The sequence below is a fragment of the Patella vulgata genome, chromosome 5 (assembly GCF_932274485.2).
Source record: "Patella vulgata chromosome 5, xgPatVulg1.2, whole genome shotgun sequence".
Classification (NCBI taxonomy): Eukaryota; Metazoa; Mollusca; class Gastropoda; family Patellidae; genus Patella; species Patella vulgata.
In genome coordinates this window covers 4,277,706-4,302,156 of record NC_065883.2, presented here as the reverse complement: position 1 = coordinate 4,302,156, position 24,451 = coordinate 4,277,706, and the positions used below count along the sequence as shown (strand labels likewise).

General features: G+C 37.9%; 1 protein-coding gene across 1 annotated transcript; it reads right to left on the bottom strand.

Annotated features, from left to right (window-relative positions):
• Positions 1–740: 740 nt before the first annotated feature.
• Positions 741–23,949, bottom strand: LOC126822581 (uncharacterized). The gene is made up of 12 exons (XM_050551541.2): positions 23,802–23,949; positions 19,435–19,666; positions 15,754–15,957; positions 13,609–13,736; positions 11,300–11,432; positions 10,455–10,631; positions 8,307–8,503; positions 7,365–7,488; positions 6,539–6,835; positions 5,578–5,703; positions 4,823–4,980; positions 741–2,404 (listed from the first exon to the last, which is right to left on the bottom strand). Exons 1-12 carry the CDS (start codon positions 23,930–23,932, stop codon positions 2,266–2,268), a joined length of 2,046 nt encoding a protein of 681 aa, XP_050407498.2. The 5' UTR covers positions 23,933–23,949; the 3' UTR covers positions 741–2,265.
• Positions 23,950–24,451: the final 502 nt, after the last annotated feature.

Here is a 24,451-nt window from a genome sequence, read left to right as displayed (position 1 = left end):
CAACTGGCGTGGTTTCGATACTCCACTTGTACGTGACAAGGAGTAGGGTCATCTGTTAAACCTCGTAGGTTTTCTCTGGTCTCCACCCACTGCTAAAGACCCCTACGTGCTAGAGAATTGTTGAAATAAAATTGAAACATGTGTTAGTCCCAAAATGACCTGGTTTGTGTCGAGTTGGTAAGTGAAAAGAAAGTTTTTTGCCCACCAGCCCCAACCCCCTCCTCTACGGCCCCCACCATTTGCGTATTTTTTTCAAAATACGTTTCCTTTTTAGAACTACAACACTGTATAAAGCTATATGTAGCAAGACACCCTCCAGGAATGTAGAATATAAATGAAATGAAATGGGGTTTAACCTCCTATTGTTCTGCTCTGACTGGGCTAATGAAGATGAGTATACATCATGCAGTGTACTGAGAGGGAAAATTTGCCAGGAGAGCGGAGCTACTGTCTACTCTTATGTCGATTTCCAACTGCAAAGGGATCTTTTACCTGCACGCCGATGTGTACATGGGGCATCAGTTTGACGTCCCAACCGAATGACTATACATTGTCCTTGTCAGGCACTCCCTTCTTCCCTACTGACAAGGGGGAACCTGGGACCTCTTGGTTAGCAGGAGCTAGCATCTTACTCACAGACCCACCACGACTGCCCATAAAGATATGTAAATGTCTCAAAGTGCATAATACTATAGTGGTATGTACTTACAAACAAGAACAAATACATTTTTATACATATTAAATTTATTTATAAAAATGAAAATGATACATGAAAAACCTTTTAATATGTAATTAATTTTACAATAGCTCCCACTACTTGTTATAAATATTTCCAAATTCCCAACAAAATACAAATATTTACATCAGATGATAAAATTACAATGGGTATTCATTCATATAATGAACAGCTTCATGATGTTGACTGCTAGTTCTACAGTTCTATCTGGTAGCTCTACAGCATTAACAGGTCCATCTGCTAGATCTACAGCAACAAAAGTTCTATCTGCTAGATCTACAGCAATAACAGATACATGATTTGACTGCTAGATCTACAGCAACAACAGTTCTATCTGCTAGATCTACAGCAACATCAGTTCTAAGATATTGACTGCTAGATCTACAGCAACAACAGTTCTATCTGCTAGATCTACAGCAATAACAGATCTACGATGTTGACTGCTAGATCTACAGCAATAACAGATATATGATGTTGACGGCTAGATCTACAGAATTGACTGCTAGATCTACAACAATAACAGTTATAATTTTGCACATGGATGGCTGAACTCCTGTCTCAGTTGTTGCATTTAATCTAATTTGAAAACACTCTCGATATAGCTGCATAGTTAATGCCCGGAAATCAAAGGAAATAATGCTAGACCGATCTAATTTTAATTATTATACTTCAATATATGATTAATACCAATGATTACTACAGAGAGAGAGAGAGAAAGAGAGAGAGAGAGTTAGAGAGAGAGAGAGAGATAGTTTAACTGTCCACTCAACACAAACTAGGTCATTTCTGGACTAACACATGGCTCAATTTTATTTCAATAATTCACTTGTGCTTACGGTCTTTAGCAATGAGAGGAAACCGGAGGACCCGGAGAAAACCCACGAGGTTGGACAGGCGACCCTACTCCTTGTCACATACAACTGGGGAATCAAAACCCCGCTATTTGACTCAATAACAGACCTTATGATACAGCACATGCGTGCTAACCCGTTGGCCATCCAAGCCCCCAATTTCTACACATCATAGATACTATTATATCTTTGATGTCATGAATTATACCAGAAAATTTTAAGATGCAATACAAAGGTCAGTTATCACAACGGGTGACATTCTCTCATAAACATAAAATGAAATGAAATGAAATTGGGGTTTAATGTCGTCCTACTGTTCTGCACCGACTGTGCTAATGAATTCTAACTGCCAAGGGTTCTTTCACGTGCACGTCAATGTGTAAATGGGATCTCAGTTTTTTGTCCCTTCCAAATGACTATACTTTGTCCCTTGCCAGGCCCTCCGTCCTGCACCACTGACAAGCAGGGGGCACGCCAGAAAAGCCCAATGAACTCTCTCTGTCAACATTGAGATCTAACACATAACTTCCAGATTAGCGAGCCAACTTCTTACTTACTAAGCCACCGCGACTCCGGGCAAGATACAATACAAAACAAAAGTTCTAATTCTCTCGTAAATATCCAATCACACCATGATACAAAGATGTATCACAAGATGTATCTTTCATAACCAAGGTTTCAATTTGTCTTCGACTGAAACGTAACAGGAAGTAGATCTTTGGCTGGAAAACCGTGATTGATGAGTAATATGGTTACCATGGCAATGAATGGAGCTAGAAGTAACCATTGAAGATCTTGAAGAATAAGCTGGTTGAAACTAAATGATAAAAAAGAAATTGTATAATAGTTAGGTTATAATATCGGAACTACTCTAGGACACTTTTCTAATAAAATGGAATGGGGTTTAACGTCCTACTGTTCTGCTCTGACTAGTCTAGGATATACGCCATACAGTGTGATAGGACAGTGTCGCTGCGGCCTAATCTTATATCTGAACAGATATTGTTCTGGAAATCTCAATAAATTTGACAACTAGCACACCTTTCTAATAATGAAATGCAATGAAATGGGGTTAGACGTGGTATGTACTGATCAACTCCGACTGGGCTAATAAACAAATGAAATGAAATGGGGTTTAATGTCCTACTGTTCTGCTCCGACTGGGCTAATAAAGACGGGCATACGCCATGCAGTGTACTATGAGGGAAATTTTGTTCGGACATCGGCGCTACAATCATATATCGAATTCCAACTGCCATGGGCTCTTTTACATGCACACCAATGTGTACACAGGACTTCCTCCCACTTATTTAGATGGTTAACCATAAGAGAATTATTGAAATAACATTGAACCATGTGTTAGTCCTGGAATTATCTAGTTTGTGTCAAGTGGAAGTCAAACCCCATTTCTCTCCTTTTAGCAGTGGGAGGAAACCAGGAGACCCAGAGAAAACCCATGAGCACCTTACACCACCCAACCCACGTAAGATAGCCATGAATTATGTATAATCCTATAAAAATATCATAATAATAAGGCAACACAAATAAAATAACTTGTTTCTCGGGCACCGCCCGCACGCAAAATTGGTTGCGCGTGCAGTCTATTTATTAGTCTTGATGAAAAAAAATAAATATGTAACGCCCGCCCGCACATCGACAAGCAAGTCTTAAAAAAAATATCCCGCATGTACCTACATCCGCCATACATGTATATCTATTCAAATGTATTAAAACTGATTCAGATGAACATGCTGTCTTTTTTATCCGAACAATGGCGAAGTTTGGCAGATTTGCCTTTTTTATTGATATCGAAAGAACCTCCATTTTGTATCACGTGATATTAATTACCTCCCCTGATAAACTAGAATTTGATTCGTGTTAAAAGTCATTGGCGACAATATTTCAATCATTCGATCGTAATCGGCTCATTATTGCCGGCTTCAGTCGGTCCTTGTTTGGAAAATCCTATTGATAAAATAATGAACCGTAGAACAGGTTAATTAATTATAGCTAAGAATACGATACGATGACGATAGTCGTCATAATGCATACCTTAGAATCTGGGTCATTATTAGCACATTTACGGTAGTTTCGATAATCCGGAAAATAATAATTGGATTACCGATTTGATGGTTTTACTGACCAGTTGTTAGTTAGATTTAAATAGCCATTCAATATAAACACCGGATAGAACACCGAATATCCTGAGAAACACACCGAATATCCTGAGAAACACACCGAATATCCCAAGAAACAGTATTTCCGGCAATCTCCAATACCGATGACACGGTGTGACATGCATTGGTTGGAATTCGGTAAATAATTATAAATAAACCGGCGATACTAGATTTAGTTTTAAATACTGTTTACCATGATTATTATTTTTGATACACCTGGTGAAAGAGGCTTAGTTTTTAAAAATATTGTTGTCTTTATGGAGGGCTATTACATAGTCGTATGGAATTTTATTTTAAACCAATTTCAATTATGTGAATTAAATATGGAAAATTATTTTCCTTTCAGTCAGTGTTCAGTCTCAGTGTTTTAGTAGACTTGATTTTGGGTTTATGTTTTAAGTATGTACAATAAAGTTGAATATAACGGAAAGCAAAAACGTAAACAAGTAATGACTTTCTCATTTAAAAAAAAAAAAAGAAAGACCGCCCTCCCGCCCCAACAATTTTCAGCAATAGCCAAATTTTATTTTGCACCATCAATGAGTAAAAAAAAAAAAGAAACCGCCCTCCCTCCCTACAGTTTCAGCTGTCAGTTGCCCGAGAAACAAGACATTTATTTTGTGTGGCCTAATAATCTTCTATTTATATAGCGCGATAATCAAGATTCACTGATGGTTGATACAGAAATTGTTCATCTGTGGATCTAATAGTTCTTGTAGATTTATATGGGGTGAGAGAGAGAGAAATGGGGTTTAACATCCACTCGACACAAACTAGGTCATTTCAGGACTAACATATGGTTTAATTTTATTTCAATAATTTGCTTGCGCGTAGGGGTCTTTAGCAGTGGGAGGAAACCGGAGGACCCAGAGAAAACCCACAAGGTTGGACAGGCGACCCTACTCCTTGTCACGTACAACCGTGGATTCGAAACCACGCCAGTTGACTCAATGACAGGCCGTTTGATACATCAAACACGTGCTATAACCATTCGGCCACCCAACCCCCCTTTATATGGGGTAATCAGATCTTTGATATATTTTGGTGACTAATCTTACCGTATTCCAAATGTATCCATAAAAACCTGTCCATAACGATTGGTTACATAAATTGTCACATGACCATGTCCTGGTTTAGGCCAAACTTTGATATACTCTCTGTAGACGCCCGGTTTATTATAGGTGTAGGAAGCCAGAAGATTTCTACCATATAAAATCTTTAAATAAAATAATTATAATTTTGATATCTGAAATAGGTCTTAATGTTTGAAGTTCACTGAAAAAATATAACATTTGAGCTAAATTTAGTGAAATGAAATGAAATGAAATGGGGTTTAAATGTCCTATGGATCTGTTCCGACTGTGCTAATGAAAACAGGCATACCACATACAATGTGCTATGAGGGAAATTTTGACCGAACACACACAGCGCTACCGTCTATTCTTATATCAAAATTCCAACTGCCAAGGTTTCTTTTAGGTGCTCTTCATTGAGTACACAGGACCTCGTTTTTTTTTTTGTCCCATTCGAACGACTATACGTTGTTCCTTGCCTGGCCCTCCGTATCATTGACCAGGGGAACCACAACGAAAATTCCTGATCAACTTTCTCTGTGAACAGGTTTGCGAGACCACGTCTTACCCAATGAGCCATCATGGATCCACAAAATTTAGAGAGTGTTGTTAGATATGTCTTATTGACTGAACCACAGCGGCTCCTGAATAAACAGATACAAGATGAATAAACAGACACAAGATGAATAAACAAACACAAGATGATGAATAAACAAAATCCGATAAAACAAGGCACAAACCTTTACAAAATATTGATCTGAGTTCCTTCCGGTGATCAAATCATCAATTATTTCAAACTCAAACCAAAACGAACTGCCTGTGACTTCTTTAATGTGACGTATATGGAATGGGATATAAACAAATGGCTGAAAAATAAAAATAATATTGTCTAAATAAACTATAATACATACATATGGTAAAACACAGCTACTACAATAGTAGGTTGATAATATTAAGAGAATAGTCTTCTAAACCATGCCCAGTAGCTGTTTTTCCACAAGTTATAGCGTAGTTCAGGGTCAGAAGAAAATCTATCCGACACACAATATTTGAGGTTTATTTTAACATTCAAAATTCCTGAAGCAATGGCCCGAGAAATCCCTCTCTGGTCATCGATGGATTGGCTTCTGATACTTGAGCTTTTGAGGGAGTGTGTCTATTCTTCCCGTTCAATCAAATCTATCTTAAATCAAATCTATCCCAAGTACAGCAACATGACAGCCCTTCGTTTAATCTGGGGTCTCCCCTAAAACTTTGGACAGTGATTTAAGGTATCAAAAATGGTGAAAGTATTGTTTACATTGTAGCCGTTTGATAGCCTCGTTTGTAACGCAATTAGTTTCTCTGCAATATTCTGCTATGCACTGGTTAATTGGGCGTTATAAATCTGGTTAATTCTGTGAATCATGATGTAACATAATGTAAACATATTTATTTAGTTATTGGTTGTTAATCGGAAAATTGACCAGTCATAATTTGGAACAGAAATTTGCTTCCTTTACAGCAGTGTAAAGTGGGATTAGCTCGAATCAAACGAAACACTGCGAGGAGTATGCCCTTACAGCAGTGTTAAGTGGGATTACCTCTAATCAAACAAAACACTGCGAGGAGTATGCCCTTACATTCGTTCCCGATATTCTAAATGTGACGATATATTATAACAGTGGTTCTATCATCAGAATTTATAACTTTTACCTTTACCTTTTTAGGAAAAAAACTAAAATCATTAATAGATTTAGTAGCAGACGGCCAAGCAATCATCTGATTTCTTTTCACCATCTTTTCTCCGATCCACGCTTCAGGTGGCGTCTCCATTCCCGATCCAAGACAAATCAACGAGCCATCCTTCGTCGCAATTAATAACTCCACCCCTTCCGACATTATCACAAGATCATGTGACAAGACTTCCACCAACGAGGTTTCACCAATTGGAATGTGAACCTTACAACGTTGGTCACCGGCTAGAATATGTAAACTTCCATCATCTGTTGTAAATACCTAGCAAGGAAGGAAACAAGACATCAATGATTGTTTTGAAAGGAAATAACGACCTACTGTTTTGCTTCGACTGGGCTATGCCTTACAATGTGCTATGAGGGAAAGTTTGCCTGGACAGCTGACAGTTGAACATTGTATGTACTGATCTGCTCCGACTGAACTAATAAAGAAATGAAATGAAATTGGGTTTAACGTCCTACTGATCTGCTCCGACTGGGCTAATGAAGACGGGCATATGCCTTTTAGTGTGCTATGAGGGAAAATTTGCCCGTACAGCGGCACTATGGCCTACTCTCATATCGAATTCCAACTGTCAAGGGATCTTTTATGTGCACACCACTCTCATAATAAATTCCAACTATCAAGGATTCTTTATCCCTTTCTTGCTGTGTCTTCTGTCCTGCACCACTGACAAGGGGGAAACCCGCCAGCAAATCTTGAAAAGCTTTACGGGCCAACACTGGGAGTTTTATCATTTTAATAAAAAATCATTCAGTCTTTACAACATTGAATGAATAATTGTACTTACAATATCAGGTGGACCTCTGGGTGTGAATTTCATCAAGAGAACATTAGCCGTTATTCTACTATTAAACTTGACTGGCCATCCTGGTAGAACATCCCCATTTGTACCATTTAATACAAAAATATCACTGAAAACATAGTAATATATAAATATCACTGAAAATATAGAAATACAAAAATATCACTGAAAACATAGTAATATATAAATATCACTGAAAATATAGAAATACAAAAATATCACTGAAAACATAGTAATATATAAATATCACTGAAAATATGGAAATACAAAAATATCACTGAAAACATAGAAATACATTAATATCACTGGAAACAGAATTAACAAATTTATGACCTTATGGACTTTTAAATGAAGCGGTTTATCATTTGTTGCCACAATACTCTTTTCCGTATTACCTAACCAAATATTTTGACTGATCGGAGACAATGCAATTCTTTTCAACCAATCATTGCTTTCTTCCCATCAATGTCTAAATGTAAAACAAGAATTTGATAACCATGTCAGACCAAATGAAAATCTCCCGTTAAAATTTAAATATCCCTTTAAAAATAGAACCAACAATTTCACTGGGATATGGAGAGAGAGAGAGAGAGAGAGAAATGGTGTTTAACATCCACTCGACATCGACTAGGACATTTTGGACTAATATGGTTCAATTTTATTTCAATAATTCGCTAGTGCTTAGGGGTCCAGTAAAATGGAGGTCCCGGAGAAAACTCATGAGGTTAGACAAGTGACCTTACTCCTTGTCACATACAACCGGGGATTCGAAACCATGCCAGCTGACTCAATGACAGACTTTATGATACAACGCGCACGCGTTAACCATTCGGCCACCCAACCCCACCTTGTATTACGTACATCATTGTATATATACTAGCCCATTATTATTATTATTAATGTTTTAACGAATCATCCTATACGAACCCATTATTAGTAGGAATAATTATATCAGGAATGCCATCATTATTTAAATCAGCGATTCTACTTCCAGGAGAAGAAGTTCCAGATATTTCCGATTCCCACAAACTGGTTCCATCTGAGGTTAGGACGTTGACATTTCCACTGGTATCTATGGTAACCATTTCCAAGTTACCATCGTTATTTATATCTGCTACAGTTATCTGAAAGGAAAAACAAAATATTCATGAAAGACTAATATATGCTTTCGTTACTATGGTGACCAGCTTAAACATACATTATGCAAGAGCTAAATCTACCTATTGGGGGTCTTTCTTTAGGCTTGAAATGTTATATAAACTATTAAACATACATTATGCAAGAGCCAAATCTGCCTATTGCAGGTCTTTCTTTAGGCCTGAAATGTTATCTAAATTATTAATTACACATTAATTAACTGATCCAGACCTTAATCAACTAGCGATGTCATCGCTAGCCTGCAATATTTACTGGATTTGAATCATTCATGATTAAAACCAAAAATGGATAATATAGACTATGTTTTTTTATTTTACCGACTTTAGTAATGATGGCCGAGGCTAAGCCTAAAATTCAATCGCTAATATCTCGGTTCAGAGTGGATCAATTTGATTGAAATTTTCAGCATATCCCCTTTACATTATCTAGTTTTTAACTATTGTAGTGAGAACTGCCAGCTCTTTATATCTAATTTCCCATAATGTATCTTTAACTATTACAGTGAGAACTACCAGCTCTTTATCTAATCTCCCATAATGTATCTTTAACTATTATAGTGAGAACTGTCAACTCTTTATCTAATCTCCCATAATGTATCTTTAACTATTATAGTGAGAACTGTTAACTCTTTATCTAATCTTCTATAATGTATTTTTAACTATTATAGTGAGAACTGTCATCTCTTTATCTAATCTTCTATAATCTATTTTTAACTATTATAGTGAGAACTGCCAGCTCTTTATCTAATCTTCCATAATGTATCTTTAACTATTATAGTGAGAACTACCAGCTCTTTATCTAATCTTCTATAATGTATTTTTAACTATTACAGTGAGAACTGTCAACTCTTTATCTAATCTTCTATAATGTATCTTTAACTATTACAGTGAGAACTGTCAACTCTTTATCTAATCTTTAATAATCTATTTTTAACTATTATAGTGAGAACTACCAGCTCTTTATCTAATCTCCCATAATGTATCTTTAACTATTACAGTGAGAACTGTCAGCTCTTTATCTAATCTCCCATAATGTATCTTTAACTATTATAGTGAGAACTACCAGCTCTTTATCTAATCTTCCATAATGTATCTTTAACTATTATAGTGAGAACTACCAGCTCTTTATCTAATCTCCCATAATGTATCGTTAACTATTATAGTGAGAACTGTCAACTCTTTATCTAATCTCCCATAATGTATTTTTAACTATTATAGTGAGAACTGCCAGCTCTTTATCTAATCTCCCATAATGTATTTTTAACTATTATAGTGAGAACTACCAGCTCTTTATCTAATCTCCCATAATATATCTATAAGTAACACGTGATGACTTGGTTACCGAAGCCTATGCAAGCCTGGAAATAAAGCATCTGTCACAGACAATGTCAGACACAGATTCAGGCTTTGTCAGGCATTAAACCTCTCTGGTGTCTGTCATTTTGACTGACACTCATTGGTCTTTCTTATTCATATTATTAATACATGTCTGGCACTTAGTTGAAAATGTCAGGCACTATTTCATTAGTGCCTGACATTTTGTCAGGTACATCTAAAACCATTACTTCCAGGCCTGCTATGCAATGAAAATTTGCTTTTGACATTTTGGTCTCCCATGGAAACACTATGTATGGTGTTGCAACCTCCATAACTATGTTATTTTCAGGAATAGCCAAGACAAGATACCCCACTGTATGATGTAGCCTATATACTTTTAAAAATAACCCAGTCAAGCTAACTGGATGTAGCCTATATATTTTTAGGAATAACCCAGTCAAGCTAACTGGATATATCATATATATATTTTTAGGAATAACCCAGTCAAGCTAACTGGATGTAGCCTAAATATTTTGAGGGATCACTCAGTCAGGCTACCTCAATGTATTCAACCTGTGTTATTTTTTAATAAATCTATTACCTGGCCATGAAGGGGATTTCCATTATAAGGAAACCCTTTTCTCTGTTGACCTTTTGAGGTCAAAACATGTACCCCTCCTGTAGATGTTCCGACAACTATTTCAAGGTCACCAGCTTTTCCATCAAGGTCAATGACAGTTGGAGTAAATAGATTGTACGCTGGAAGCTCAGCAAAAACCTTCAAAAAAAGAAGAGCGAAAGTTGTGGTTTTTATGTCTACTCAACACAAATGGGGTCATTTTGGGACTAACACATGGTACAATTTTATGTCAGTAAGTACAAACAAAGAAAGCAGAAAAATACGGAACGAAATATAGATCTGTGTATATATATATGATGAGACCCCCCAACTACATTTAGTCAAATCGCAATGTTGTGGAGGCTATCGAAGTACAAAAAAACCGAAAAAAAGTATAGACCTGTATTTTAATCAAATGGCAAAATGGCGCTGGAAATGAAATGAAATGGGGTTTAACGTCCTACTGTTCTGCTCCTAAACTGGGCTAATGAAGACGGGCATACGCCATACAGTGTGCTATGAGGGAAATTTTGCCCGGGCAGCAGCACTATGGCCTACTCTTATATCGAATTCCAACTGCCAAGGGATCTTTTATGTGCATGCCAATGTAGGCCTATACACGCGTCCTTGTTTTTTCGTCCCATCCAAACGATAAGACAGCTATTCTTGTCAGGTGCTCTGTCCTGCACCACTGACAAAGGGAAACCATGTCGGAATATCTCAATGAACTTTCTCGGCCAATGCAAGGATCGAACACGGGATCTCCAGGCTAGCAAGCAAGCATCTTACCCACTTTTCTATTTATATGAAAATGATGTAAAATTTACCTGGGTTAGTTCTAGTTCAACACTCCAGATAATTTCTAGCTTTTTCAGATCAACAACCATTACCCCAGCAACCAGATATTTACTCAATTCAGGATGTTGTAAAACTTCCAATTTTTCTTGTCCTTTTTCTAGCCTATAAAACCAATATTTTGGATTAACATATGCTATGGAGAAGAGAGAGAGAGAGAGAGAGAGAGAGAGAGAGAGAGAGAAATGGGGTTTAACGTCCACTCGGCACAAACCAAGTCTTTTCGGGACTAACATATATGGTTCAATTTTATGTCTGAGAGGGCAGTGACGTCTAAGGAGGGTAGTGATGTTTGAGAGGGGCGGTGATGTTTGAGAGGGGCAGTGATGTCTAAGGAGGGTAGCGATGTTTGAGAGGGGCAGTGATGTCTATGGAGGGCAGTGATGTTTGAGAGGGGCAGTGATGTCTAAGGAGGGTAGTGATGTTTGAGAGGGGCAGTGATGTTTAGGAGGGGATGTGATGTCTAAGGAGGGCAGTGATGTTTGTGAGGGGATGTGATGTCTAAGGAGGGTAGTGATGTTTGAGAGGGGCAGTGATGTTTGTGAGGGGATGTGATATCTGAGGAGGGTAGCAATGTCTGAGGAGGGAAGTGATGCCTGAGGAGGGAAGTGATGTCTGAGGAGGGTAGCGATGTTTGAGAGGGGCAGTGATGTTTGTGAGGGGATGTGATATCTGAGGAGGGTAGCAATGTCTGAGGAGGGAAGTGATGCCTGAGGAAGGAAGTGATGTCTGAGGAGGGTAGCGATGTTTGAGAGGGGCAGTGATGTTTGTGAGGGGATGTGATATCTGAGGAGGGTAGCAATGTCTGAGGAGGGAAGTGATGTCTGAGGAGGGTAGCAATGTCTGAGGAGGGCAGTGATGTCTGTGAGGGAAGTGATGTCTGAGGAGGGCAGTGATGTCTGTGAGGGAAGTGATGTCTGAGGAGGGTAGCAATGTCTGAGGAGGGTAGCAATGTCTGAGGAGGGTAGTGATGTCTGAGGAGGGCAGTGATGTTTGAGAAAGATACAATTTCTTTTCAACTGACCTTAAGGACAGGGGCTGGCATCAGTTTTTTCTCGTTCAGGGTGAGATTTGGGATTATGATGGGCTGTTTTGTTTTCCTTTGTATCATATATCTCTCCTGATCCAACAATGTTGGTCGATACTTTTTAGGAATATATCTGTGACATTGCCTTTCTTTTAGGCGCTTAATTATAAGCTAACAGAAATGAAATGGGGTTTAACGTTGTACTTTTCTGCTCAATGGTGTGCTACTGTATGAGGACAATTGCACGCAGACAGAGGTGCTAAAGCCTACTTGTCTAAAGGTTTCTTTAACAAGCACGCCACTTTGTACACAGGGCATCGGTTTCCATACCACCCAAATGACTAGATTCTGTTTCTTGCCAGACCCTATGTCCTACAACACTGTAAATTAATGAGGAATTGTTTCTGCCAACACAGAGAGAGAGAGAGAGAGAGAGAGAGAGAGAGAGAGAGGGTTTAACATCCCCTCAGCACAAACTAGGCCACTTTGAGACCAACACATGGTACAATTCTATTTCAATAATTTGCTTGCGCGTAGGGGTCATAAACAGTGAGTGGAAACTGGGACCCGGAGAAAACCAACGAGGCGGACAGGCGACCCTACTCCTTGCCACATACAACCGGGGATTCAAAACCACGCCAGTTGACTCAATGACACCCCTCTAAATTATCCTGTTACGTCACAACATTTTCATTACATCAAAATGGATTTCTGTGGTTTTTACGTTATCAAAAACTGATTTGCAGTTTGATGAATTTTGAAATTTACACAATAAAATAAGTTCTTTTAAAATCCTAAAAAATAGCAAGTTACAATGTCGATAAACACCTTTTGTTTCACATTTAGAGGGGTGTTATTGTCCATTAGACATTTCCTGAGATTTTATATTACAACGCATCTTTGGGCCTTATGATCTCAGGAAATGTCTATTGGACAATATCACCCCTCTAAATGCGAAACTGGAGGTGTTTATCTCCTAAATGGTTGAATTCAATATTTACAGAGATATACAGAAGTGAAATTGCATCCATCTATGCCGCCATTTTGTTGTCAACATAAATTTAATGACAGGCCTGTTTTAACCCGATTGAAATCACGCCGGTATTTTGATTTTATTTTCCTAATTAAATGTTAAATAATCAATCTGATCATGAGTACATATTAGAATTGATTAAGTCGTGAGCCATTTGATATTTTAGCGTAAAAAAGCAAATGGTGCTTTGTTACTTTAAGCAGACAGACACCCCAACTCACCTGTAGTCTTCTTCATCAAAGAGATAACTAACGGATAAAACAAGTTCCCTTATTTCACCATCATTGTCCACATCAGCTAATACAGGTGTGCTAAAAACATGACCATCTACAGGTAAATAATCACCAATCTAAACATATAAAATCACAAAATACTGATTATTACAAACACAAAAACAAAATATCATGTTACCTACATTTACCGTAGTAAAATATTGAAAAGTGTCATCAAGTGTTCCAGATGTGCATTTTACACCATAAGATCTGTCATTGCGTAGGTCCCCCCCCTCCATTGTTAATAAAGACCCATACAAATCTATCAAGCACTGTGCTAAAAACATGACCATCTACAGGTAAATAATCACCAATCTAAACATATAAAATCACAAAATACTGATTATTACAAACACAAAAACAAAATATCATGTTACCTACATTTACCGTAGTAAAATATTGAAAAGTGTCATCAAGTGTTCCTGATGTGCATTTTACACCATAAGATCTGTCATTGCGTAGGTCCCCCCCCCTCCATTGTTAATAAAGACCCATGCAAATCTATCAAGCACTGTTTGGGTTTCCCTGTCACTGTGGCGTTGTTCAAATACCCTTAACCCTTTCAATGCTAGACGTAAATCCACTGCCTGTGCTAGACTCTTTTTTGAGGAAAAAAGGGAGGTTGGAACTGAATGCCAAGCAGTACTTATGGAAGCTTTTATGAAAAAATTTTTTGTCTGTTGGGATGGGCATGGGGTTGGGCTAAGAGGAAAAAATAGAATTTTGGAAATTTGCATAATAATGTAGTCACGTGACGTCATGGTGGCCATTTTGGATTTCTCATTTCTCACTAAAGCTAACACGAAAACGAATTTTTCTCCATGAAATACTTAAAAGATATTGTTTTTTCACTGGATTTTGATAAAGATATATAAAATGAACAAAAATATCAATAGCAGCCATGAGCAATGCCGCCACGAACACGCGCATCACGTCTCCCGCTGCCATGACCACGTGCGGATTGCAATAGTTTGTTTTTACTTTCACTTTCATCCCCAAGTCCCATATCATTATCAATATAGTCAGTCAATAGATCTACACGTTCGGGACTCAGGAATTGCCTATGTCTTTTACGATCCAGCAGGCCAGCATTATTATCAACATCAGAATTATTGTCAGAATCTACTGCAGACACAGGGCTATTGTGTTCACATTGGGCTTGTTCATCATGCACGGGAGACATAGCTAGCCATGGGCGGAACATCGCGCAACAAATCACACACTTCATAATACCAATCACTGTCCTGACTACTTTCATTATCGAGTAACTGGAAACGAATTATGTGTATCACCCGCCTCGAAATTGTCCACGTGTTGGTCAGCAAGACGTCATTCACGACTTCGCCGAGAGTGCATCGTCTACGTTGTCACTATGCACTCCGCCATTTTACGGTTTGCCGCTTTGAAACACGTGGAAATATGTTCTAGTGTATAGAAAATACAATAGATGGCACTTTCAGTTACGGTACTAATTTTAGCGAGGGCTTTACTGAGTACATGGTAATACCAGGTACGCGCATTTTACCGACATTTTATAATACCTGGTACTACCGGGTATACGCAGTGAACGGGTTAAAGTTACACTAGGCCATATCAAATAGCCTTAAAGGTACCCTAGGCTATGTCAAATAGCCTTAAAGGTACCCTAGGTTATGTCTAATACCCTTAAAGGTACCCTAGGTTATATCAAATACCCTTAAAGGTACCCTAGGCTATATCAAATACCCCTTAATGGTACCCTAGGCTATATCAAATACCCTTAAAGGTACCCTAGGCTATATCAAATACCCTTAAAGGTACCCTAGGCTACATCAAATACCCTTAAAGGTACCCTAGGCTATATCAAATACCCCTTAATGGTACCCTAGGCTATATCAAATACACTTAATTGTACCCTAGGCTATATCAAATACCCTTAATTAAAGGTACCCTAGGCTACATCTCATACCCTCAAAGGTACCCTGGGCTACATTATATCAAATACCCCTTAATGGTACCCTGGGCTATATCAAATATCCCTTAATGGTACCCTAGGCTATATCAAATACCCTTAAAGGTACCAAGGCTATAAAAATAAAAAATGTTATATTATACCTGTTCTGGGAAGATTTCTTTAGGAATAAACTTCTGGATGTCAGAGTATGGTACAGACAAGACTTGATTATACCAGCCTCTCAATACTAAAGTTGGTGGTATTTGGAACTGTGCTAATTGTCGTGCATCATGACCATATATAAGTATCTGTCCAGAAGTTGTTGTAAATACCAAGTCTAATAAACCATCTCCATCATAATCATACTGAAAAATAAAGATACAGGAGATTAGATAACGAGCTGGTAGTTCTCACTATAATAGTTAACAAGCGCATCGCTAACGCTGCAATATACGCCCACATTCCAGCTTTGAATGATATGGTACTTTTTAAAATAAAGAGAATGAAATATCTAATGTCTGTAATATGACAAGAGACAAAGAAGGCCACCTAGGCGTTGGGTTTGTTTTGCCAAATTTACAGACAAAATATTAACAAAAAAGTGGGTGTGACACTGCCCCAGGAGGCCGGGGCAAGCTCAACAAAATAAATAGTTGCTGTCTTTACGGTATAAGGAATAAATATGCGAAGTTCCAAGATGATCCATTCAGAATTGCAGTCTGTAGACCCGTCTGTAGTCGGGTTGGATATGGAAGAATATAAATAGGCATCACCTAGTTGCCGTCCTTAGGGTATAAGGAATAAGTATACCAAGTTCCAAGATAATCCATTCAGAATAGTGGCCTTCGGAAGCTAAAGGCAAAAATTAGGCATGCTCTGCCCCTAGGGGTCGGGTCATTCAATAAAATCAATAGTTGACGCCCTTAGACTATAAGGAATACATCATGCCAAGCTTGTACCAAGTTGATCCATTCAGAATTGCGGCCTGTAAACGATAAACACAAAAATTGGGCGTGGCTCTGCCCCTGGCAACACACAGAAACACAAAGAAAAAATGGGTGTGGCTCTGACCCTGGGGGTTGGGCAATCACCAAAAAACAATAGGGGTCATCTTTAGGGTATAAGGAATAGGTTTGCAAAGTTTCAAAAGGATCTGTTTAGAATTGCGTCCTGTCGGCGACACAAAAGACACACAAACAAACATTTGGCGTGGTTCTGTCCCAGGGGGTCGGACATGCACCAAAAATAATAGAGATCAACCTTAGAGTATAAGGTATAAGTATAAAAAAGTTTTCAAGACAATCGATTAAGCATTGCGGGCTGTAAGTGACATACAGACACACAAAAAGAAAATGGGCGTGGCTCTGTCCCTGGGGGTTGGGCATTCACCACAAACAATAGGGATGTTCCTTAGGATAGAAAGAATAAGTATGCAAAGTTTCAAGGTGATACCTTAAGAAATGCGATCTGTAGATGACAAACAAATAAATACAAGAAATGGGCGTGGCTCTGCCACTGGGGGTCAGACATGCACCAAAAACAATGGGGATCATCCTTAGGGTATAAGGAATACATGTAAGTATGTATTTAAAGTTTCAAGATGATCACTTAAGAATTGTGGCCTGTAGGCGATACACACACACAGACAGTGACAATGGCAATATACATCCACATTCATATAAAAACTACATGTAGATAATGTAAAGGGAATTTGCTGAAAATTTCTGTCAATTTGATCCACTATGAACTGAGATTTTAGCAATTGAATTTTCGACCTAGTCTCGATTATTATTACTAAAGTCAGTACGATAAAAAACATAAGTCTTGATTATCCATTTCGTAATAAATAATGAATGGAAGTCAAACAGCAAATCGGATCCTAATCCAATAAACATCACAGGCTAGAGATGGCACAAGAGTTGATTATGACCTGGATAAGTTAATTAATGTCTAATTAAAAATTTACATAACATTGAAGGCCTAAAAAAAGACCTGCAATAGGCAGATTTAGTTCTTGCATGATGTACAGTGTATGTTTAATAAAAGGTAATTAATAAATAACAAGCCAACAGTGAGGCTGATGTTCCCCGCCGAAATTCCAAAATAAAAAGATGACACATAGTAATTAATCGCACATTTTTTTTTTTCAAAAGTATCGAGCAATTAAACCATACACTCAGTTTCACCAATCTCTATCAGATAGAATCAAGATTATCTTGTCCCAAACCATTGACAAATGAAATCGATGGGGACATCTCACTGTGCCCCCTGCTATTGTTCTCATGGGGGGATTAATCAAGCAAGGGGATTATCGAATACAATGGTGTTAAAAGTATAGTCTGGTTTTTTTTAAACTACTAGGTTTAAACTAATTAACAACTTTATTCACAATAAATTTCATAAAAGTAACAACAAATACATGTACATGTATCAAACATAAATCATAACCCTACTAAATGTGATATGGCAGAGTATATTCAATTGCACTTTTTACTCCATTTAACAGTTTAATTTTTAGATCATTAATAGATTCTTCTACTCTTTTATATTATCGTCTTTTAGGGGGCAATCGTCCCCCATTATCCAATTGAACTATTGTATTTTCAGTAAAAGTCTGCTGGTGCTATTGGGTTTTGTATATTTTACTCTGTACTTATACCCCAAATTAACTAAATTTTGACCTCCTTGAGAATTAGGAATAAACCCTATGCGAACTTGAGCCAATTTAAAAGATATAATGTAATTGGGGGTGACAACTATCCTTATATAATGATAGTGAGTTTCTAATCATATATTTGATTGATTTATGAGTACTGTCTGAATGAAAGGTATGTGAATAATATTTAAGATACTCGTTAACCAATGACACGTGAACTTAACTTATATATTTTAATCATTAAAATAATTAAATTTTAACTAGGGGAACAGTACTAATAAGGATACAGTCTATAATCCTTTGTTTACTTAAATTTTCACACCACTACCCTATAACACCAGTTGATTGGGGGGGCACAGTGAGATTAAACCAAATCGATTAGCTCTGCTTATCGTCAGCTCGAAATATCAATCATTGAACTCAGTCAAGACATGAAGTTTAAACATTCACCTAATGAACATCTACATGTACATGAAGTTTAAACATTCACCTAATAGACACCTACACCAAGTTTGAATATTCTACATTAATTAGAAGGAGAGTTATTGTGTTCCAAAGTCTCAAGCAATCAAATTGCTTATCACTCTCAGCAAAAAATGTTCATTATCGAACTTAGTCAAGGTATTGATGTAATAAAGCTATACACCAACAAGTGTCCTCACTCTCACTTAATTATAACTAAAGTTATCGTGTCCCAAAGCATCAACCAATCAAATTGCTTATCTCTGCTTACCCTAAGCAGAAAATGTCCATCTTCGAACTCCATCAAGGTATTGACCTAATAAACACCTACACCAAGTTTGAACATTCTAGCTAAATTAGAAGGAGAGATAATTGTGTTCCAAAGTCTCGGCCAATCAAATTGCTTATCGCTCTGCTTACCCTGTGCAGAAAATGCTCATTATCGGACTTAGTCAAGGTATTGATGTAATAAAACTATACACCAAGTTTCATCACTCTCACTTATATAGAACTAAAGTTATCATGTCCCAAAGCATCAACCAATCAAATTGCTCATCTCTGCTTACCCTAATCAGAAAATGCTCATCTTTGAACTCCATCAAGACATTAACCTAATAAACACCTACACCATTAGAAAGAGAGTTATTGTGTGACGAACAGACAGGCGGACGGACAGACAAACCCTTTCTTCAAAAAGCGGGGGACAAAAAGCAATTAAACTTACCTGAATAGGAGTAGAATGTACTGAATCATTCAAGTTTTGTACAGGCCATTGATATTTTCCACTCGATAGAGTCTGTCCAGTTTCACCTTTAATGATATTGAAAACTTCGCTGAAAGGAGAGGCAACCACATCTAAATCACCGTCAGCATCCACATCAGCTATAAGAGGAGCGGAGGAAAATGGTGTATGACTGATCTCTGTGTGCCATAAGGTCTGCAACAAATACCGACAACTGAAATAAACAAAATCGTGCCAGATTATAGAATAAACAGGCTGTAACATTCCGTCAACGTTTTATTTACGTGTTGGTCAATCAGACACTAACATATACTGTACATCATATACCGCAGTGGACGCTTATGCCTAGCCCCCGGATCCATTCACTTTTTTTTAATTGTCTGTATGTTTGTGTTTTCCTGAGTATGATGTCTTGTCCGTGTATTTGTTTTTGTGTAAATTTTGTGTGGTGCAGTCCCCCCTGCACTTACTATTACAGAGGCCTCAAATGTTTTTCTGTGTTTTGTTTGATGGTCCCTGAGTTAGTAGACTGAGGGTTGGACAGCCCATAAATTTGAAAGTCTGTTATCCAGATAATGACTTGCATTTAATAATAAATAATAAACGTAATGCCTAATTCGTGAAATATTTCTGGTAAACGTTTTCTTAGGCTTTCCTATCCTACGGCACACAGGTGAAACTTGTGGAATTTTGTGTTTGAACCCAATATCAGTTCTCGGTAATGTACTTTGTTCGTGTAAACGCAACACTTGTCTTTTTTCACAATTTTAAGCAGTCCCATGTCACATGTTTTGCTTGTGCATTCCCTGCACTTTGGCCCTTTAAATACAGATCAAAATTTCAACATTCATTACTTCGGAAAAATGCCAAGCCATACACAAGAAAACAGGAACAGAACTATTGGCATGCTGGATCAGGGGGTTTCACAGGTAGCCGTCGCCATACACTTTGATGTCCTCCCCCCACTGACCAATCCACTCCACTACAGCAACTGCGCAACAGGTTCCTGTCAGCTACTGCTACTGTGAGGTGAACTGTTGGAACGCGGCAACGTCAGACCAGCCCTCAAACAGTCCGAAGACGTCTGGCTGCTCGAGGGTTACAAGGTCAAATCCTTTTGCATCATCAACGACTTGCCAGACAGCAATGGGCCACAAATCAGGGGTATCTGCGCAACACACCATGACGAAATGTCATCTTCTCGGATGAATCCCGATTCAACCTCAGTTTTCCTGATGGACGTCCCCGTATCTACCAACGTCGACATAAACGCTTTGCCCGTAACTGCTTGGGGGAAAGGGATCGTTTCGGGGGAGGCGGCGTCATGTTTTGGGTCGCTATCAACATAACTTCCGGTCACAGTTGGTGGTGGTCCAAGCAATCTCAACGCTCAACATTATGTTGACGCCATCCTTCGTCCGGTGTTGCTTCCGTTGCTGACTCAACATGGGGTCCATCGACAGATGGTTTTCTAGCATGACAATGTCCGACCCCACACTGCCAGGCTGACAAGAGACTTTCTTAACAATCATCATGTCCATGTTATGGATTGGCCCGCTATGTCTCCTGACATGAACCCGATCGAATACCTTTAGGATGAACTTGAACGACGGGTTTGAACTCAAGCCATGCCACCTTGAACTGTTGCAGAGTTGGCACAGGCACTCCAAAATCATTGGCAAACAATCCCACAGCGTGTAGTGAGACATCTGTGCCAGTCCATGCCAAGGCGATTTCAGGAATGTGTAAGAGCTCAGGGTGGACATACCCGATAATGACTTCAGCTAACCTCTGCTTTTTTTCATGGTTCTCTGACATTTCTGTTTTGTGCATTTGTAGTGAATTCCTTCATGAAATTATCCACATATGCTTGATATCTCAATTTTGTTATGTACATTTGTTAAAAGTTGTTGCAGTAAAAAAACTTCAAATTTTGCATTTAATGGCTTTGAGTGTAGATTTGATGTGAATCAATCTATGAGGACATAGTTATAAACTCATTTTGCTTATGAATGCCTTTAACGTCTTTGTTTCAAGTAATTATAATGATACCATATTATTATGACTACTGTCTGAACCGTGGTAAATTATAAACGGATTTCGTCGATTGTGAACAAACTACTGAATAATTGTTATTAAAAACTTGCCTATGTGTTTGAAATCGCCTCCGGTTGAATAAAATCCATTTCACAATTGAATATCTCAACAAAAAAAAAGTTCTCTCTTGAAAAGTCAATTCTTTTTGCTTGTATTTTCGACTAAGTTCATCACAACATTGTACATGTCACGTGATGAACTAAATCATCTTAATATGTTGAAGGGGGCAATGGTTGACAAATTTTGACAGTTACGTGTGTTGCAATCACAACAACGCGCGACCTTTCCGATCGTTTGAGTTTGGGCAACAAAAATGACATCTGAAGACAATAAAATTAATTTGGAAACAATTGATTGTCAGTTTACTAAATTTTATTCACAATGAATATCACCGATTAAAGAATACTCGTACATGTAAATATTGCTTTTCACATCATCAGCATCATCACCCTGTATATTATATATATATTAATAAATTATATTAGGCCCTACATCCCTGTCAATTATATGCATCTCTGTGACTAACATTTATAAATAAATACACTTTATTTCATAATTTTAATTGATAATATTTCATAACGTGGCATCTGATCCCAATGCTCTGTGGTTATAAGTCCATTTTCAAAGTTTTATGATTGACACAAAAACTATGAAAAAAGGCCACTGCTTCTCAATAATTTCCATATTTCATTCACGTTCTGACTGTTCACGACTGTTCACATCAATAATATTCCTGATTAAATTACTTTTTTTGGGGGGGGGGGGGTATTCGAAAGATACTGAAATCGTAACATTTTTTATAAGAACAGTTTGGGATGTCTAAACATTGTTTATCGTCTTTATAAAAATGTATTTAAAACAAAAAATCACTTGTTAAAAGAGGTATCGCAGATTGCATGTATTATTGGGTCTTGTGTGTTAATTATGCAGACTGTGGGAAAAACTCGGGCAAGTTTTGCGCCAAATTTAACCATTTTCACTGCATCTGTGTAGCATACAATAGAATTCCAAGCGTTGATTGGCTGAGGCATGATCGAGATCTACAAAATGCCATCAGAAAATTCCAGTATCTGTGGATTTCAAAATGGAGTTGTACTTGTGATTAATCTAGGCCTGTACTTAATAATAGAGAGTACAATCCTATGGATACATTGCCCTGTGAATTTCAAAACGAGGCCGGGATTTTCAGAAATTAATTGTGTTACCGAGACGCAAAATTCTGAACAGTTTTTGTACAATGGAAATAATATTCGAAGAGAAATAGAAAGACATGGAACTATCTGCCGATAATTAAACCGATGCGCTGTATGATTTGTTGTTGATAACAACTTTTGGTATTTATAAAAAAAAAATAAAGAAATGATTCAATGGCCTCAGCTATTAATTTTGCCGAGGCAAATGTAAAATACATCAGCATTTACGGATTTACCCTGGCTACGGCAGATTGCCGAGGACAGGAAATATTAAAGGAATGTCGTTCTTTTTGATCTGCACCTGTGTTCAAAAGATATAATCCCACCCATGACATAAACAAAATAATGGACTATGTCGGCGGTAACAAGGAATCATTAAGCATTTGGTCGGCGGTAACAAGTATTTGGTCGCCGGTAATTATATTACGATCGAAAGTAATTACAATGCGGTCGGCGGTAAAAAGGTATTTGGTCGGTGGTAATTTCACGACGGCCAGCGGTAAAAGTATTGGTCGGCGGTAGTCGGCGGTAAAAAGTACCACCCCTGGTTACCTCTAATAAAAACAGCAGTGCATTTCCGCAGTTTTGTATTGTTTCTGAATATCCCCTACTTTTTTTGAAGAGTAGGCCTATATATTATGCATAAAGCCGCCATGATTCAAACAGAAATGAAATTGGATATAATACTCTACTTTTCTGCACCGACTGGGTTATTGAAGATGCAACTAGTGTGCTATGTCTACAAGGGCAATTTGCTCGGACAACAATGCTACAGATTACTCTTACATGTACATGTTTTTTTATATTGATATTAAGATATTTGAATTTCAAACTGTCATTCAGGGGCTTTTTTAAGTGCATGGTAATGTGTATCGCCCGACTTGTTTTTCGCCCCATCCGAACAACTAGACATCTGTCCTTGTCTGTCAGGCCCTCCATCCTGCTGACAAGGGCCGAAGAAACCCAGGGGAACTTTCTCGGTCAATAGTGAGTCTGAGTCAGCTTCATCAACTGTGTCGGTCCCTTCTTGTGAGAATAAATTGCTGCTAATTCGCTAACCTGGCAATTTGTGTCTTCTCTGCCTGTAATTTGGAGGCTACAAAGTCTTCATCGCTCAATGATACTCCTAAAAACGCGAAAAATATAAAAGAAAAAATCAATTTACATTTTGTTTCAATGGGCGCAGACATATTGTATAGAGCGCCATGAGAGCAGACGCGGTAGATAACTCTAGGTTATTTTATCACGGAGTCAGCCCACTGTCGATGGCCTACTTCTTTGACATAATATACACAGTACCTTGAAACAGATCTAAGAAGACATACTCAATATTGAGTAAAAGTCAAAAAGAAATAAATAAGTATCAGAACATTCAATCAAATATACAAACTTTCTAGAAACGTTTTCCATATTTTAGACAATTTAAAAAAGTGAAGGAACCGATTTTTTCAATTCTCGGCCGATATAAAGCCGAGACATTTTAAGTACCATCGAAAAGTTAATTTCAAAGTATTATCTGAGCAGGGTCCGAGAGAATATGAGAAGGGGTTTTAAGTCCTGCTTTTCTGCAAACACCGGACAAATAAAAACATACAATGGCCAAGCAGTTTGCGATAAGGGAAATTTAGACCTCCTCTTGTTTTGAGTTGTGTTGTACGTACGCTTTAGATCATGAAGTCTGTCACTGTGATACGATGTGAGCTCTCTCT